This window comes from Typopeltis vanoorti, chromosome 2 (genome assembly GCF_054136105.1).
Source record: "Typopeltis vanoorti isolate ZY-2024b chromosome 2, IOZ_Tvanoo_1.0, whole genome shotgun sequence".
In the NCBI taxonomy this organism is placed as follows: domain Eukaryota; kingdom Metazoa; phylum Arthropoda; class Arachnida; order Uropygi; family Thelyphonidae; genus Typopeltis; species Typopeltis vanoorti.
Genome location: NC_143550.1, coordinates 110,325,373 through 110,345,544, shown reverse-complemented (window position 1 = coordinate 110,345,544; position 20,172 = coordinate 110,325,373). Strand labels below are relative to the sequence as shown.

The following is a 20,172-nucleotide window of genomic DNA, read 5'->3' as shown; positions in this document are numbered from 1 at the left end:
TATTTTTTTAAAAATAATTTTCCATTTATTTTGTTTCAAGTACATATTAAAACCTGAACTGTTAACTATTATTTCTGCTATTACAAAAATAATTTTTGGAATACCAAAAATTATTTCTGATGGATATTCAACTCACACAAGATGATGAAATCACAATGTTTGTGAGACTTCTAGGTTGGCATAGTATTGTTAGTCATCCATTTGGATAGAACAATATGTACTTATCAACTTGCAAAGTGGTACAAACACTAAAAAATAAAACCGGAAAGAAACTTACAATGATGCAGATGACAAAGTACTGCTTTTATGAAATTTGAAATCAATCTTTCAAACTTGAAAACTAATGAATCGTACACTCTTCCATCGAAATAGTTATAGAGTGAATAAGATAACAGGTTTTACTAATATTGTTTAGATTATCCTTCTGCTTTCTGTAAAAGAGCTATGTTAGGTAAACAGTGCAAATGTAACAAATATGCAAGGAGAGAAAAATATACCTGTTTCAGCTTTGGTTATTTGTTGCGATAAAGGGTGAGGTTGCTTCTCATCAGATTTGCGATCTCTACCAGGACATGCACAGATCCTTACTTCAAGTGTTCTTCTACCCAAACACTGCCCACTGTAAATTAAAATGCAATTAAGAAAAAAACAAAAACAAAATGAATACAACACCCTATTTGGAAAGAAGTCAATGGACACATAGTGTAAGGAACAAACAGCCATGTCACCCCACCTTAACTTAATAAGATGTAGGACCTCCTTTCGCTGTGATGACTGCAGCAATCCTACAGGGTATACTTTCCACTAGAGTATGACAGCAATCAATGGGAATTTTGGACCATTCTTCCTGTAGGCATGTAATAAGGTCCTAGACTGTTATGGGTTGGACATCCCTTGACCTCAACCTACGATCTAATTCACTGACATCAGGGCTCTGTGGGGGCCAGTCAAGTGTGGTTACATTCATGTCCACAAACCATGCAGTTAGCGTAGTAGCAGCCTTATAACATGGTGTATTGTCCAGTTGAAAGAGACAATGGTCAGTTCCACAGAAACACAACAAAGTAGGAAGCATTGCATGGTATAGAATATTCAGATACTTCACAGAGTTCAATGTTTGTGGCATCACAAACATTGGTCCAAGGCCAAACCAGGAAAAACAACTCCATACCATCACACTACCACCTCAGAATTTCATAGTTGGAGTTACACATTCTGAGACATTCACTGGGCATCTGCGACACCTATCCGTCTGCTTGTTAGAGCATGTAGCATGATTTGTCACTTGGTTTGGGTAATGTGGGGGCTTGCATATTGCAGTCCTATCATGGAAACCCATGTTGTAAGCCTTGGTTCTGATTTTTGTGCAGATTTGTGTTCCAGTTGGTGCTAAGAACTCCACATTCAACGTGCTGGCCAATGGATGGATGGCAGTTTTTACATATTATCCTTTGTAGCATCCAATCATGTTCAGTGAGTGTCGTGGGTCATTCACTGCAGGTAGCACTTGCATTTGTTCTCTGCACTTCCATCTCAGTATGGTAAGTTTTAAAAGAGGTATACCGTGAGTAGACATATAGATACAAAATTAATAATGGAAAACTCACATGCAAAGATTATTTATTATTATTTAATAGTATAATAGTATTATCTTTGACATTTTTCCCAGACCTACTCATTGGTTCAGATATGTCGATAACATTTTTGCTATATGGAATGGCTCTTCTGATGAACTTCAACAGTTTCTCACTAAGTTAAATGCACTTCATCCAAGGATCCAGTTTACTCTAGAAGTAGAATCAAATAAGCAGTTAGCCTTTTTAGATCTTTTAATTCTTTGCCAACCAGATGGTTACCTACATTTCTCAGTCTATAGAAAGAAGACTCAATTAGACCATTATATCCATGCTGAATCTCATCACCATCCCGGTCAAAAGGCAGGAACTATTAAAACACTGGTTCATCGGGCCCACTCCTTTTGTTCTTCAGACGATCTTTCACAGAAAGAACTGCAATATATTACTTCTTCCTTTCTATCTAATGGATATAAGAATTCCTTCATCAAAAGAGCTTTGAGTAGTTTTAATATGTCTTCCTCTTCAAATACAGAAGAAATAACGCACATTCCTATCCCTTATGTACAAGACATTCGTGAAAGTATAGCAAAAGTTTTAAAACCACTGAATATTTTTGTTTGCCTTTCGACCGTTCGGAAAAATCTCCTCCTTTCTCACTTATCCTAAGGACAAGCTTCCACATCTTAATTATCCAGGTGTATACCAGATTCCTTGCTCTTGTGGATTATCTTATTTCGGATAAACAGGAAGATCTGCCTCTATTCGGCTAGAAGAACACCAATCTTATATTGAATACTTTAAACCTGAAAAGTCTGGACTTGCAGAACATGCCATCTTCACTAGACATAGAGTTCATTGGAAAAAGACAAGAGTCCTTCACAAAAGTCGGTTCCTCATGGAACGGCTTTATAAAGAAGCATGTGAAACTTTACACTTCATTCTCCTAACTTAAACAGATCTGATGGTTTACGTCTATCCCCTTCTTGGGATATAATACTTTATAAATCAGCTAATCTTTCCTAACTTTGTATCGTATATATAATTTTTTTTTTTTTTTGTTAAATTTATTGACCTTTTTAGTTATCTTACACCAGCTACTTAGGTGGCGCTTTTTGGAATTGTCAGTTATTGTTTAATTTGAGCTTAAAATGTATTGAAGATGCCTGTGACACATAGGCAAAAATTATACTATTAAATAATCTTTGTACGTGAGTTTTCCATTATTAATTTTGTATCTATCTCAGTATGGTATCACTGATTGTTTACTTCGGATGGCCCGATTTATCAACAATTTGCTAAATAGACAGCCCAACAACATCGCATCCTATCACGCCTCTTTTAACCTCCATCAGTTCCATAATTGCAGCCATTTCACCCAGACACAGTTGCACTGACTTGGGACCATCATACTGCTTTATTTTATACCAGCTACAAACACACAACTCATTACATGGTGCAATGCACCTTGCCTATGGACTGTTTGTTGACTTCTTTCCAAGCAGTGTATTTTATATGATTTGAAAATCATTCTGTTGTCATTTATTGAGTGTGTACACACAAGAGAACAAAAAATGACAACTGTTTCATTTTCTTTGATTTTCAGTTATTAAAATATGTTATCAAGCTCTTGCATTAAAAAAAAAAGTCACATATTTATATATTTATTACTTTATTATTACGCTTCCAGGGATTTGTATTTTGTATAGATATAATAGTTTCACATTTAATACACTCTTCCACAAATAAGAGATTACAAATTATTACAGCAAGTATATATAATTAATTTCTCAAATGTATTATACATAGTAGCAGATGAAACTTCAAGACCTAAGATAAATTGTGGGCACCACATAAATTGTGCAATGGTTAATCAAACTGGAGATATGGACTCGAGGTAATGTCTGGTTGAGCTGAGGAATACTTCTTAAAGTGAAAATCTGGCTAAGAAATACAGAATGAAGTTCAATTGTGTACTATGATAAATATAAATTTGATATGAACATTCTGATTTAAATAAAAATAATCAGAATGTTCATATCAAATTTATATTTGAAATAGTACACAATTATATGCCAAGGCTTTAAGCAATGAATAATGATTAAAAATTTCCCATATTCTCTTCTTAGTACTGCAAAAGGGAGTACAGCTTTTATTAAATGCTATGAATGTTGGAACACTTAATGTTGGAAAATCAATTAAAACAAACTCCTGCTATCTTATTAGGCACATCATGTGGTGAACAGTGAAAAGTCAGCTAACTTTATGACTCAATAGACTACTAGAACTGGAACTAAAGGCCTAAAACATGAGATTCCTATGAGATGCTCTATTTAAGCAACACTGAAAAGAGAAAGAAAGAAGCAGCTACAGTATTCAACACCAAACACAATGATAACCTTCTTGAATGGCAGGCAATTTTAAGTAAACTGATAACAACAAACATCCAAATGGGAACTTCTGCAATGAGACTTATTAGTGATTAAGGTTGTATTAGAAAGGTCTACTAATAGAGCTTTCTAATAGAAAAGCAGTGGGATTTTCTTGTCTTTATGAGAAGACAGCTGACATAAAATCGATACCAGACATGTTTTGGGAAAATTTAGAAAAAACAGCAAAGCTAATAACAATAGTAAATATTTGTTGAATTTCTGCTCAGGACATTGACTAGCCATTATCAACATCATGTTCCAACAAAGATGTGCATAAATTCACACGGAAAGGCCACAGAAAAAAAAAGTCCTACCGACTGTACTGTTGCGGATTATATCTTTAGTTCAGAGGGAATTTGAAAGAGGAATTGATAATTCAGTTTTGAGTAGGATAAATATGAGTATCATAATGAAAAGAATCAAAGCCAAGAAGCTTTCAGAAATAAACTGCTAACTCGAGTATGATTATTATGAAGAAAAGTGAAATAGTTTGAAAACAAAAACCAAACTTCTTAAAGAAAATAGTGACTAATTCAGTCATGGAAACATGCAACAAAGTTGGTTTCAGGGATAGAAAAAAATCAGATCTTCATAGTGGGCTCAGGACCTCCATAGCTAAATAAGTATAGATGAAGCCCTTTGGTCAGAAAGAACTGGGTTCGATTCAAGTTCTTCCATAATATCCTCATTTTTAATATGATACTGCTATTGATGACTTCTGTTTACGCATTTAATCTTTCTCAGGACTCTTATATCTGCGGTCTCTACTCTTTTCAAGGGTTTTACTTCTGACCCAGCTCTCAGATCCATAAGTTAAAACTGGTTTGAACACTGTCTTGTATACAGCTAATTTAGTGTTCCAACTAATTTCCCTGTTATTCCATATGAAATTATTCAGTTGATTTCCTACCACACCAGCTTTGTTGATTCTGTTGTCCATTTCCATATTTAATTTACCATCTGCACTAAAAATCGTGCCTAAGCAGCTGAAATGTTTTACTTGTTCCACAGGTTCTCCGTTCACAACACAGTTGACATTTTAAACAATTCTACCTATTTTCATTGTCTGTCTTTTTATTGCTGACCTTCATACCATATCTATTACAACAGTTATTCAATTTAGTCAGCGAATCTTGCAAACATGTAGTGGATTTATTTAGAAGTATAACATCGTCCGTACAAAGCAAAGGCTGACATTAACATCTCCAATTCTGATATCATGTTTAATACCACTTTCCTTCATAATATGGTCCATATAGATAATGAATAACAGAGGGGATAATGTATATCCATATCTCATGCCAGATTTAACATTAACCCATCTTCCTGTACTTCCTTCAATTCTAACTGCTGACTTGCAACTCAAATAAAGACTAAGTATTGCTTGATATAATGACCCATTGACACCATATAAAACTGTAGCGTATTGAATAGCTTCTCTCTTGGCACCTTGTCATATGCCTTTTCCAGACCGACAAAACTTAAATACAGATCTTTGTTATATTCCCATGCTTTCTCAACTATTTGTCGTAAAGTGAAGATCTGATATTGACAGCCTCTATTTGGCCTGAATCCAGCTTGTTCTTCACCAAGCTTTTCTTCCACAATTCTTCTCAACCGTTTCTCAAGTATACTGGCATTAATCTTGCCAGGAACACTCAGTAGGAAAATACCTCTGTAATTCTCCCATTCAGTTTTATTTCTCTTTTTATACAGGGTGTCCCAAAATTCACGCAAGATTTAAATTTAGCACATTTGTGCGGTAAAGTGTTGCCAACGAGGAGAAAAAAGACAGCATGACAGCTGACAGTTCAGGGTTATTAAAAATGACCACACACACACACACACACACACACACACACACACACACACACACACACACACACACACACACACACACACACACACACAGCGAAGAGAGTTCGTTGAATGGATTATGGAACAACAACAAGTGGATGCTTATTTTTCGAACAAAATCATCTTCAGCAATGAGGCTCATTTTCATCTTGATGGCTTCGTTAATCGACAAAATTGTCGCATTTGGGGTTCAGAAAATCCACGAGTGATTGTTGAGAAACAAATCCATCCACAACGTGTCACTGTTTGGTGTGGATTTTGGGCTGGAGGCATCATCGGTCATTTCTTCTTCAAAAATGCGGCTGGGTAAGGCAATAACAGTTAATGGTGATTGCTATCGCGACAAGATAATCCAGTTTTTTGTGCCTAAATTGCAAGATATGGATGTGGACGACGTGGTTTCAACAAGACTGTGCCACATGCCATACAGACCGAGAAACAATTCAATTACTGCATGAGTCATTTCCTGGTCATGTAATTTCCCGTTTTGGTGATCAGAATTGGCTGCCTAGATAATGTGACTTAAAGGCGTTGGACTTTTTTCTTTGGGGTTTTTTGAAGTCTAAGGTTTATGCAAACAAGCCCACGACTACTCACGCCTTGAAATAGAATATTGAGCGCTGTATCAACGAAATTCAGCCACATTTATGCAAAACGGTCTTGGAAAATTTCGACAAAAGAGTGCGTATGTGGCGGCAAAGCCATGGAGGCCATTTACCTGATATGCTATTCCATGCATAACCCTAAACTGTATACTTTATGAATCAATAAGAAATTACAATTTTTAATTAAAAAACTGTGTTTTTTTATCAAAATTACTTCTTGCTTGAATTTTGGGACACCCTGTATATGGGTACTATTAGAACTCTACTCCAATCATCAGGAATTAGTACAGAAAATAATAATACGTAATAAATAAAACTTTTTTTTTCTTTCAAATTGCAGTACATATTACTGGAGGTTCGAATTATAGAGGTTCGAGATACCACTGTACATTATTCCCTCTGTTATTATCTATATGGATGACATTATGAAGGAACATGATATTAAACCTAATATCAAAATTGGAGATGTTAATCTCAGCTCGTTGCTTTATGTAGATAATGTTATACTTCTAAATAAATCTGCAAGATTCCCTGACTAAACTGCATAACCGTTGTAATAGACATGGTATGAAGGCCAGCAATAACAAGGCAAAGACAATGAATATAAGCAGAAGCACTGAAATATCAACTGCATTGTGAATGGAGAACCTATAGAACAAGTAAAACATCTCAGCTACTTAGGCACAATTTTTAGTGAAGATGGTAAATTAAATATGGAAATAGACAACAGAATCAACAAAAGTGGTATGGTTAGAAGTCAAGTGAATAAATTTATATGGAATAAGAGAGAAATTAGTGATCATCATCATCAAATTCCTGCCATGTACCCTCAAGGGGGTGTACAGCATATGATAGTACTAGATGAAAAAAAATTACATCATTACTAAGTTCCTATGTACAATTTTCCTCCAAATCAGTCTGTTACTTGTCAAGACGCCAACATTATTAGATCTTATATTTCTATCGTCTAAGGCACTTTGTACCATATCAATCCACCTATATCTTGGTCTTCCTCCGGGTCGTTTTCCTGCCAACCTGGCAGAGAACACTTGTTTTGCTAATCTTTCTTCGCTCATTCTGTTTAAGTGACCATACCACCTGAGATTAGCTCTGCTAACACATTCCTGGATGCTGACAATGTCAAGTTCTTTCCTAATATCCTCATTTTTAATATGATATTGCCATTGATGCCATCTGTTCACACCTATAATCTTTCTCAGGACTCTCATATCTGTGGTCTCTAGTCTTTGGTCAAGTGTTTTACTTCTGACCCAGCTCTCAGATCCATCAGTTAAAACTGGTTTGAACACTGTCTTGTATACAGCTAATTTAGTGTTCTGACTAATTTCTCTCTTATTCCATATGAATTTATTCAATTGACTTCCCACCATACCAGCTTTGCTGATTCTGTTGTCTATTTCTATATTGAATTTACCATCTTCACTAAAAATCGTGCCTAAGTAGCTGAAATGTTTAACTTGTTCCACAGGTTCTCCATTCACAACACAGTTGACATTTTCAATGATTCTGCCTATTTTCATTGTCTTTGTCTTTTTATTGCTGACCTTCATACCATATCTATTACAACAGCTATTCAATTTAGTCAGAGAATCTTGCAGACTTGTAGCGGATTTATTTAGAATTATAACATCGTCCGCACAAAGCAAAGAACTGACATTAAAATCTTCAATTCTGATATCATGTTTAATACCACTTTCCTTCATAATGTGATCCATATAGATAATGTACAACCTTATCTCACGCCAGATTTTAACATTAACCCATCTTCCTGTACTTCCTTCAATTTTAACTGCTGACTTACAAATCAAATAAAGACTAAGTATTGCTTGATATAATGACCCATTGACACCATATAACTGCAGCGTATTGAATAGCTTCTCTCTCTTGGCACCTTGTCATATGCCTTTTCAAAATCGACAAAACTTAAATACAGATCTTTGTTATATTCCCATGCTTTCTCGACTATTTGTCGTAAAGTGAAGATCTGATCCGGACAGCCTCTATTTGGCCTGAATCCAGCTTGTTCTTCACCAAGCTTTTCTTCCACAATTCTTCTCAACCGTTTCTCAAGTATACTTGAATAAATCTTGCCAGGAACACTCAGTAGGGAAATACTTCTGTAATTCTCACATTCAGTTTTATTTCCCTTTTTATATATGGGTACTATGAGAGCTCTACTCCAATCATCGGGAATTCGTCCCTCTGTCCAGGCTTTCTGAACTACACAGTGCAGCCACTGTAAGACTCTTATACCACCATACTTCAGCATTTCTGGTCGAATATCATCTACTCCTGCTGCCTTTCCACATTTCAAGCATTTGATGGCTTTTTCTACTTCAAGAATGGATATTTATTCCTGACCGCATACCTGGTCAGTGTTTTTTACCACTGTGTTGTCATCACTGCTTGTTTCATTTAGCAGTTTTTCAAAGTAATTACTCCATACATCAAGGATATCTTTTTCTTCCGTTTTCATTTCACCTTTATCATCTCTAATTCCTTTTACAGCACTCTTTCCTCCATTCCTAAGTTTCTTCGAAAACCTCCAGAATATTTGGCCCTTCTTGATATTTATTTTCTATATTCTTGCCAAAGTCCTCCCATGACTTTTGTTTAGCTAGTTTTATACAGTGTTTAGCATTCTTGCATTTGTCTCTATATTCTCTAAAAGCACAAGCTGACTTATTTGCCAGGAACTTTTGATATGCTTTCTTCTTTTCCTTCACTGCCTCTTTAACTTCCTGTGTCCACCAGGGAGTTCTGATTTTTTTTATCCTTGCAGACAACTTCACCACATGCCTCTCTGGCAGAATCAATCAATGTTTTCTTCAGAGTTTGCCACTGAATCTCCAAGGTTTGATTCCTGTTCTCAAGCTATTTCATTTTTATTCAATAATCTTTGTGTATTTTAGTCTACAGTTTACATCTGAGAGCTGCTCAACTTTTATTTGCTTTAAAACTTTCTTACATGTCATTCTTTTCAATATGAAATTCAATTTTATCCTGCTCAAGACTAAATAGTGATCACTTCCAATTTCAAATCTTTTGTACACTCTGGTGTCATGCACCAGGGAAAAAACATCACTATTAACAATAACATAGTCAATGCGACTTTTCTTATTCCTTGACTCTTCTCTCCATGTGAATTTGTGCACATTTTTATGTTGGAGCATGGTGTTAGTAATAACCAGTCCATGTCCTCAGCAGAAATCCAACAGATATTTGCCATTATTATTAGCTTTGCTCTTTTCTCCAAATTTTCCCAAAATATTTTTGTATGTCTCACAATCATTTCCTACTCTGCTATTTAGATCCCCAATAAGGACCAACTTTTCCTTTTTCATCGTGTCAGTTACTTTTTCTAAAGCCTCAAAAAATTCCTCCACTTCTACCTTAGTAGAACCTTCTGTGGGACCATAGGTACAAATAAGTCTCATTGTCCAGTTCCCCATTCTCATATTTGTCCACATTACTTTACTTGAGACTGACTGCCATTCAAGAAGATTAGCCTCGTATTTTGTGTTGAATACTACGGCTACTCCTTCTTTTCCTTGATTGTTATTGACTGAATATAACAATTTGTATTGATTGCTCAGAAAGATCTCACCAGTTTTTGTCTTTTTTGTTTCAGTCACCCCTATTATATCGATCTGGTACTTATCTAATTCTTCAGCTAGCTCCATTTCTTTGCCATTCAGACTTCTTACATTGATAGTACCAATCTTTAACTCTGGTGATATTGAGTTGGGGTTTGTTTTCAGATTTGTTCCAGTAGCTGACTTTTCGCTGTTCGTCCTGGTTCCCTGGCGAAAACAACGGGGAGGGGGGGGCTTGTTTAACCGGGCAACGCCCCAGCCGACATGTAATTTTCTCATGTTGTACCATCATTTTTTTTATTTTGGTTTAACCAATAAGAATACAATTTGGTCAGCTAAATCCCAAATTGCCAGCCCATCCTCGTTCGTTCAGCATCCAAGTAGATACCCAACAGGGTGCACCACGAGAAGGTGAGGATTGGACATTAGTTCAGAAGCCCTGGTCGGTCTCCGCATTCCTTTAAAGGCTATGTGGTGGTCTCCTCTCAGTTATACAGCTTTGACCCTTAAGCACCCCGAGAAATTAGTCACAATGTTAAATTAGATATATACAAGACAGTATTCAAGCCAATTTTAACTTGTGGATCTGAGAGCTGGGTTAGAAATAAAACACTTGACCAAAGACTAGAGACCACAGATATGAGAGTCCTGAGAAAGATGAGGGGGAGTGAACAGATGACATCAATGGCAATATCATATGAAAATTAAGAAAGAACTTGACATTGCCAACATTCAGGAATGTCTTAACAGAGCTTCCTGCCAATCTGGCAGAGCTAAAAGTGTTCTCTGCCAGGTTGGCAGGAAGAAGACTCAGAGGAAGGCCAAGATATAGGTGGATTTATACAGTAAAAAGTGCCTTAGAAGATAGAAATATAAGATCTGATAATGCTGGAGTCTTGACAAGTAACAGACTGATTTGGAGGAAAATTTTAGATAGGAAGTTATTAATGATGTAAATTTTTCATGTAGTACCATCATATCCTGTACACCCCTTGAGGGTACATGTCAGGAATTTGATGATGATTAATAACTAGAGGTTGAGCTGCTGAAAATTGGAAGAATTTTAAGTACTCGATGGGTGTCTTCTAGTTTCTGTTCAGTTCTGGCTGTGGAATAATTTTGAATCTCTAGTGCATCATTTTGAAAATGCGATGCACGATTCTAGGAGAGAAAAATGATAAATGTACTTATGATGGCTTAGGAAGAAAAATAACTGTACAGACTTTTTATTGGATCTAGGATTGATGTGTGACGCTCTCCAAGAATTGTCTGAATTAAGTTTGGACCTGCAAGACAGTGACATGAACCTTTACAAGGGAAATCAAAAAATAAATGCACTTGTACAAGTTTTTGAAGAAGGAAGACAGAATTTTGAACCCTATTATAGATGTGCTACTGTACGCGATCTGCGCTTTCGTGGAAATTTACTTCACAAAATAGCTCCAAAAAATAATCCTCTTATTGACCCCAAAACATTTTATACCAAATTGAAAGAGTCAACTGAAAAAACGTTGCTTGATTGCGAAGATGTTGAGCTAGCACTTTGGGCTCGCGTGCTTGACCAAAAACATTGGCCTGATGATACTGATGGTCAGCTAACATTCGGAGAGGTGGAAATTAGAAATTTGTCAATCAGACTGCAACTAAATTAAAGAGAAATGATTCGTGGATTCTGTGAATACATTCTTGATAAGACATACCCAGAAAAACTGTTGCATTTAGTACATGCTCTGAATACCATTGCCATTTCATCAAGTGAATGTGAACTGGATTTCTGCAGATGAATTTAATTATCACCCCAACAAGACCTTCATTGAAGACTAAAACAGTTTCAGGACTTTTAGTCATCAAACTCGTTGGACTACCTTCAAGACTTTTCGATCCTTCAAAGTATGTTGATCTGTGGTTACTTAGAGGACGACATTTGGCCTAAGATATTAAGCGCAAAGAAAGGAGTTGAGATGATTTGTTCGACAAGAATTAGACAAAACTTTGGAAAACACTATGAACTTCTCTTAAATTATATAATGTTTTGACAAATTTACTTTTACTTTTATATTTGATCTTTGGTTGTATATTTTAATTTGTTTGTTTAATTTTACATTTGATCATGTCTAAAATAAAAAATACTAAAGATAAATTATATTTAATTCATTTATGTGACTCCGTGACAGCAACAGCTGCTTTATATTTCATTTAAATTAAGATTTGAATATCATTTTCTTTAATAAAAAGCTTAACAAGATGCGAGTCCCAGCACCTTTTTTAGCTAGGAAAAAAAAAAAAAAAAAAAAAAAAAAAAAAAAAAAAAACACTGAATATATATATATAAATAATATTAATTATTCTTATAATTGGATGGTTTCTTCTTTCCAGTAGTATTTATTTACCATCAAAAACTTTGGATACTGTTCTTCAAAATATGCTTTCATAAGAGCAAAACTAAGTGCTTAATTTACAAAAACTCACTCTTTTTCCAATGTAAATATTGTTTTAATTGGCCTCCGATTGAGGCCACCGACACAGCTTCCCCAGCACATGAACTTGTAAATGTAAGTAGAAAAACTGACACCAACTAAGAAAGAGAACAAAACTTGTTACTTATTTCAATAATATTTTAATTATTAGTAGTATTATATAAAAACTGAACTCATCTTAAGCTAATCAATGAAATGCTGCTTTTATAGCAATTTCAGTCAACTTTCAATACAGCAAAAAAGCACCATTATAACTCATAACTAACAAAGAGTCCAAACCAAAGCCCTATAAACACAATGCTCTTAAACGATAAGTTCATATTATGGTTTAATGAAATGAAGACAGCACAAGGAATGAATTAAACATATATTTAATGATGTAATATTTTGTCAGGCCTGTGTAGCTCAGTGGAAGTGGCACTAGCATCTTCTGCGCATGGTTGCTCAAAGTCAGACTTAAGTTCAGTTAAGTTCAAGACTCCAGCCGTCGCCGACTGGAGGAACTTTTTCTAAGCCTTTCTTTGATTGATTCTAGAGTTAGTCGATCTCTGGCACGGGTAAGCGGGTTTTTCCTCCCGTAAACTCAAGAAAATTGACCGTAGTATCCACATTATTTCAGACAGTAATATATCTTGTTAGGGTTAAGTACCAAGAGATAGCAGCACTTGCTTGCCAGCCTCTTCATCGATGGCTGCTATAATTAGTGATAGACACGGGCCAGCTATCTCTGATTGGCTACTGGTGGAGATTGAACTGCCCACTCAGTCTCCAAAAGCCAGATAGAGTATAAAGGCCTCGCCTACTCCCTATAAGGGAATAAAAGGAGTTAGCTGATTTTCATTTATTTATTTATTTTGTCTGCCAATACACACAAACCACATGGACAAAGTGTAAGAAGTCCAAGAATTATGGGTCACCTGCCCCATTTTTGGGAAAATTCACACAATCATATTTATTGAGGTTCAGGCGATTTTTTTAAATATGCTTCTGATATTTTATATATATATATATATATATATATATATATATATATAAGAAGCATATTAAAAATCTTAATATTATTTTTAATATTTTAAAAATTAGTTTCATTTTAATATTAAAAATTTAATTAATATAACATAAAGCATATTATATATTTATTTTTTAAAAAAATACTCTATGCTGTAAAGCATTAATATATTCTCCATTATAGATTTCTTAATGTTACACAGATAATATTAATATTATTATTATAATATTATTATTATATCTCGACAGCCTCCTCAAACCACACAAAATAAGAGTAACATTCAAACCAATAGAAACTATTCGTAAACTACTAAGATCTCCAAAAGACAACCATCCTTTCTATAAATATGCTGGTGTTTATAATATTCCATGCTCATGTGGCTCAAGTTACATTGGACAGACTTCAAGAAGCTTCGAAATCAGACAAAAGGAACACATTGGCTATGTCAAAAACAACAGACAGGACATTTCTGGCCTATCGTCTCATTTCTCTACAACTAACCATGTCATCGAGTGGAACAAAAGCTGTTTCCCTTATATAGAAGAAAACTACCATTCAAGAATTTTCAAAGAAGCAGCCACAGTCGCTCGTTCTACAGTTAACCTTAACAGAAATCAAGGATTTATACTCCCAGAGATATGGAAAACCTTAATTAGGACTTTTAAACATACAAGAAATGTATTTCAATACAAACTACAGAAAGTTCATTAGCAACAGTTAGCTAATCTTGTACACGCAATGCATTTCATGCACGTTCGATACTATTTTATTTGTAATTATTCTTGTCAGTTTTACAGTTACTCATAATTGTGAGATTGTTTTAAGCCTATATGTCTGTGCCCTGAAGATGCCAACAGTTAAAGTTTGGCGAAACTAGTTGGTTGAGTTAATAAATTTATCAACACTTGATCTGTAAACCAAATATTATTATACTTAGACTGTACTGTTTCCAGTAATGACAGATTAAGAAAATTTGAATTTGTTCATGCTCTATAGCAAAGGAGGACTGTATTCATTCAACTTGTTCTGTAATGAATTAATAGCTTCATTGCCATCAATTACATAATATATCAGGTGCAAAGCATCTAGAATTACATGGCTGGAGGAAAATAATCAGTCTAGTTTCAAGTAACAATTCAGATAACTGAATGTGATAAAATGAACCATAAGTAAGCTGAAGATCTATTCAGATTCTATCTGAATATCTATAATAAACACTGACAGAAATTAATATTTTAATTTATGAAACAATATCCAATGACTGCTTAAGGATCACAGCTAGACAGGATGTTTTTTATTTGATTTTTTATGGTGCAAAAACATCAAAGGTCATACTGTGCCAGGGCACGTGTCACAGCAGTACATATGGTAATTGGTTAGTAGGACAATCACAAACATCCATGCTCTTGGCAGGATTCCAACCAGCAGTCTCTTGGCTGGAGAGCATTATAAGCCACCCACTTGGGCAACCAGGCCAGCAGAATAGAAGGACACCTCCACCTAACTCATAAGGAATGCAGAAAACCAACTAGGATTTCCAGCCTGATGTCTAATCCTTACATCTGTGTAGTACACCTACTTAACAGATAATTAGTAGTCGATCCAAATAATTAGTAATAAAGAATGCATGGGCAGAGCCAGTTTAAGATGACATGGAAACTTAAACAAAATGGGAGGTGAAAGGTTGGTGTTTGATCTAGATGGCAGGAAAAAGACCCAGTCGAAGACTAGGATCTAGGTGGACCCTGCAATTAGTAGTGCTTGAAGAAGTGAGCAACAGTGAGAAAGTTGGTGATCTAGTTCCCCTTTGCCAAACTCAATGAAATGCTTTTGAAATGTTGAGAGCAACTATGTGAGTTCTACAATTTTTTCTTTTTGAGATGAGCTGGATGTGGATATGTTTCCATGTTGTAGGGTAGATACTAGTTAAATAGGACAGATTGAAGAAGTGATACAGGACAGGTGTTCGTTCTGGGGCAAAAGTGGGATACCATCAGGACAAATGTCTTGTTTGTATTCAGGTTATTAAAGATTCATACTTGTCTTTAGATGAGGCAAGTACAGTACCATCTGGATGTGAGATCAGAGGACACCTGGGTGGGCAAACGTTGTGCCCAATGGCTTTGGCAAGGAACCAGACTTCTGATTTGGAGATGATTCTTTTACAGCTCTTATGAGCTATAATACAGATAAAGTGAGCAGCTGGAGTTTTTGGTCTTGAGCCTTTCATGGTATATATAGATTTTTTTTCTTTTACTGTGTTGGCACATTCATTTTTGAAAACAAGGCATAGATGATGGCTCTGAATTTGGGGTGAAATAAGGTATGAAGGCCTTCATTCCTGTGTGGATGATTTCTGTTATTTGGTCTGAGCAGGTGTTTGGATTAGGAAAACTGAAGCAGTAGTCAAACTATGGGAAGGAGGAACAGAAGTCATGGAGGTCCTCGCACTTGGAACCCTTGTAGTGCCAAAATACATGAGATTGAGAACTAGTGAGTGAAGGTTGTTCTGTGGCAAAAGAGAGACTTGTATGAGATTTTGATCTGAGTTACCAAGAGGTATACTTAGAAGGGGAGTTTGTTAGGAAAAGACCAAGTGTTGGCAAATTAGAGGGAATTTACAGGTATTCTGGTGGGGAGATTGACAATAGCCATTAGGTTGTTGCTTAATAGCAAACACCTTGGCACTCCTGCTTGATCAGTGAAACTGAAGAAGGGAAGCCAATTTGAATAGTGGATATTGAAGTCCTAAAGAAGGATGACCTCACTATTAGGGTATTTCAACTGCAGAAAGCTGATTTTTAAAGAAAGATAGTTGAAGAGATCAGAGTGTTTAATGGAGTTTGAAGAGTGAAAGAGCAGCATATAAAAATGGTAGGTCATTTGATAGAGAATTTTGAGCCAAAGCATATCAAACAGGAGAGATTCAAGACTGGCATACCACGGCAGAGATTTGTCAATCTCTGCCATGGTATGCTAGTTCTGATGAATGCACAATGTCATCCTTATGCATAGTTTGGGCAGTTGTGGTGGACTATGGTAGTTGAGGTTACCAGTTGGGGTTCTGATAAGAAAAGTAATTTTGGTTTACATGACTTAAGTGATGGTGCACATAGTTTACATTGCTGTTTAGGCTATGGATGTTGGTGAAGTGGATGCGGAAACTGATTTTTTTTTCTTGGTAAGAATTAATGTTGGGGGGATTTTTGGGGATTGGTTTTAGTTTCATTTTTGTTCTTTTTATGATTTTTTAAAAACTATTTATTGCGGGAGAATTTTTGTAATCTGTAGTAAAATCTTATTTCTTTGGCTTGTGATTCATTATATGTGAGAGAAAGAGATAAAACAGTTTATGGGACATGCAATGAGAAGTGATAGGTTTGCAAACATACTGCCCACAGAGGGAACCCAATCTCATGTTCGTCACTGTATTTGGTCTCCCTCCAGTCAGAAATTGGTTAAATAAGTGGCTGCAGGATTTTATGGTAGATGAACAGAAAGTTTTCAGATTCATTACTAACTGGTTTGGTCTTGTGCACTAACTAGAAGTTGTTCTGTGGAATTGTTTTACTGCCGTACCCCCAAAATCGTGAAGTGGTTGGGTCCTGTACAACAGGGTTTCTCAAACTTTTTCTACAACGGAACACTTCACAAATGCTGAAATGTTCACGGAACACCTTGGTTATTTTGTAATGTATTAATTAATAATTGGTAATTTAGCTTATTTTATTGTTAATTAATAATTAATTAAACATCAATTAAACCATCATTACAACATCATCACAAATTAAATTAATTTGTGCTGATTTTCATTGACATATCCCATTCTGATCACCAAAAATTTATAATATTAAAAGTACTTACGAGTGAATGCAGACTTTTTCTCCTGTGTGCTGGTTTTGTAGGTTAGGTAAATATAAATAAAATAAATGAGTAAATCTAAGCGTTAAGAAAAAACAATCATTTATTGTCAAATGTTAATTACTAAAAACAAAACACATAACAATAGTAAAACATATATTGCAAATTAAGTTATTAATGACTCCAATGTTTTTGGGTCTTTGAATTACAAATTCTTTTGATATCAGGAACAATATTAGAAAGTTGAATTCTCGTATTTAGTGTAGCGTCGAATCTGTTCCTGGACTTTGATTTGGTTGCAGCATAATATGAAAATCCTGCCTTGCATAAATATGTCGTTGTAAAAGGAAGTAAAACAAAAATAGCTAGTTTTGACACGCTTGCCCAGAAATCATTTATTGGCAGTTCCTTGTATTTTTGTTTTAAATCAGAGTCACTAATTAAGCCAATTAGATTTTCATAGTCACTTGCGCTGAAGCCTGCTGGCTTAGCTGTCACTGTAAATGGATTCAGAACCCAGGAATTTTCCTCACTGGATTTTGGAAAATATTGCAAAATGGTTGATTGCAAGTCATGCAAGTGTTCTAAAATTACGTTAGATACTTCATTTACTTTAGAATTTATTTCAGTCAAAAATTCATGCAAGGTGGGAAAATAATCAAAATTATTCTGTTCAACTGTAAAAATCCAGAATTGCAATTTCCTATCAAAAGATGCAATTTTATCTCTTGTATTAAAAATTGTAATATTCTTTCATTGTAATGATAAGTTAATTTCATTGCACTTTGTATACAAATATCTGTCAGATATTATTAAGAAATTCTTCAACCATGAAGAATTTCTTAATAATTCAATAAAATTTTGTCCTAAATTATGTGACATCAAGAAGACCATTAACTCACTACGAAGTTCAAAAAGCCTCAATAATGCTTTTCCTCTGGATAGCCATCTCACTTCAGTATGTAATAAAAGTGCATTATGTGCACTATCCATTTCATCACACAAAATTTTAAATAATCTGGATTGAAGTGGTTGAGATTTTACATAGTTGATCATTTTTTCGGCTTCATCCAAAATAGTTTTTAAATATGTAAGAATTCTTTTTGTTACTAGTGCTTGTCCATGCAACACGACTTTTGGTGGCTCTTGTAGCTACTTGCAGGATACGTGTTACAACTCCCTTCATCTTTCTTTCCATTGCTTGAGCACCATCTGTACAAATATCAATACACTTCTCCCAACCAATTTCCTGTTTTGTAATATAATTATTAATACAGTTGAATATATCTTCTCCGGTAGTTTTTCCTTGTAGATATTTGCACACGTAAATCTTCTTATACTTTTATCAAATATGTAACGAACAAACACTAGTAATACAGCGAGTCCTGCGACATCTGTAGATTCATCCATTTGCAATGAATATTCACTGCAGTCTAACTCGATGAATTAGCTCTTTTTCTATGTCAGCAGAAAGATCTTTGATGCGGCATGAAACAGTATCATTTGATAATTGTACTGCATCTATTTTTTAACAACCTGCTCGTTTAACATGCATGATACAATGTCTTTCACACAAGCCTTAATGAGAATCTCACCAATTGCATGAGCTTCACCGTGAAGTGCAATGCGGTAACTTATGCGAAAAGACGCCTCTGTTGCATTTTCAGTTGTAGCAATTGTAGCCATTAGAAGTTTAGATTTTTCTAGCGAGTCACGTCGTCTGTTAAAAAAATGTATATCTTTTCCTTTGTAATCAGTATGTTTCGTTTCGAAGTGCCTACGAAATTTAGTTGGAGCCAAAGAACTGTTTATTAGTATTTTATTACATAAAACATCAGGAGCATGTGTATTGCCAATACACGTAAATCCATAATTTAAATAACTTTCATGGTACTTCTGTTTTGGTCTGTTCTTAGATGACTCTTGTTCTTTAATATTAGTTTTTGAAGAAACCACAGTTTGCAATTCCATATCTTCTCCAATCATACGAGTAGATGTGTCAGTAGAAGTACTTGCTCCTCCTTGTGTTAAAGTTCCTGTCTTTAAACAAGAATCCATGGGTATTTTTTCAATAATATTCAAATTCCAATATTTGTCAGAGCTATAATAAAAACAAATAGAATTTTGTTGTAAAGGTAACTTTAGTATGAAAAACAATAAGATTATAAATAAGAAATGTGGAATAATATAAAAGTAAATGAATAATGCAAAATAGTAAAAAAAGACTGCAACACACAAAAGTAAATATGAATTGTAACAATACTTGTAAGAAAAGTACTAAACCGTATCAAATAATGTAAAAGAAGAATGATCTGATAAAATGTTCAGTAACAAAAATTAAACAGTTCAAAATAAATCAGATATTAATTATAAAATTAGTTAAAAGAGTAAGAAGAATTCTTTTTTTAAAAGTCGCCTCGCCTACTCCCTATATATGGGAATAAAAAGGTGTTAGCTGATTTTTTTTTCCCCGAGGGCCCAGTCCCAACAAATTTACTTGTAAATACCTTTCCAAATTAAAAAAATTTGGAAAGGTATTTACAAGTATGTATTAACATAAGTATTAATAATTAATTATGTATTATCATAAAGAGTATTAGTACACTTATGTATATGGTGTGGCATGTTGACAAATATAAATTACATTTAAATTAGTTATCAATCACTGGACTAATGAAATGTGTAGCATGTCGTAGTTTATTCAGGCAAACATCATTAAATTAATTTGTGCTGATTTTCA

The 20,172-nt window shown here is 34.8% G+C and overlaps 1 protein-coding gene across 1 annotated transcript in view; it reads right to left on the bottom strand.

Annotated features, from left to right (window-relative positions):
- Positions 1-20,172, bottom strand: part of LOC150109332 (cellular tumor antigen p53-like) — a 202,845-nt gene that overhangs the window by 15,451 nt on the left and 167,222 nt on the right. Inside the window, exons 9-10 of the mRNA XM_090412619.1 lie at positions 12,555-12,660; positions 498-619 (exon numbers count right to left, since the gene is read on the bottom strand). Of these exons, the coding sequence (XP_090268745.1) occupies positions 498-619; positions 12,555-12,660 (228 nt within the window). The remainder of the gene's footprint in view (positions 1-497; positions 620-12,554; positions 12,661-20,172) is intronic.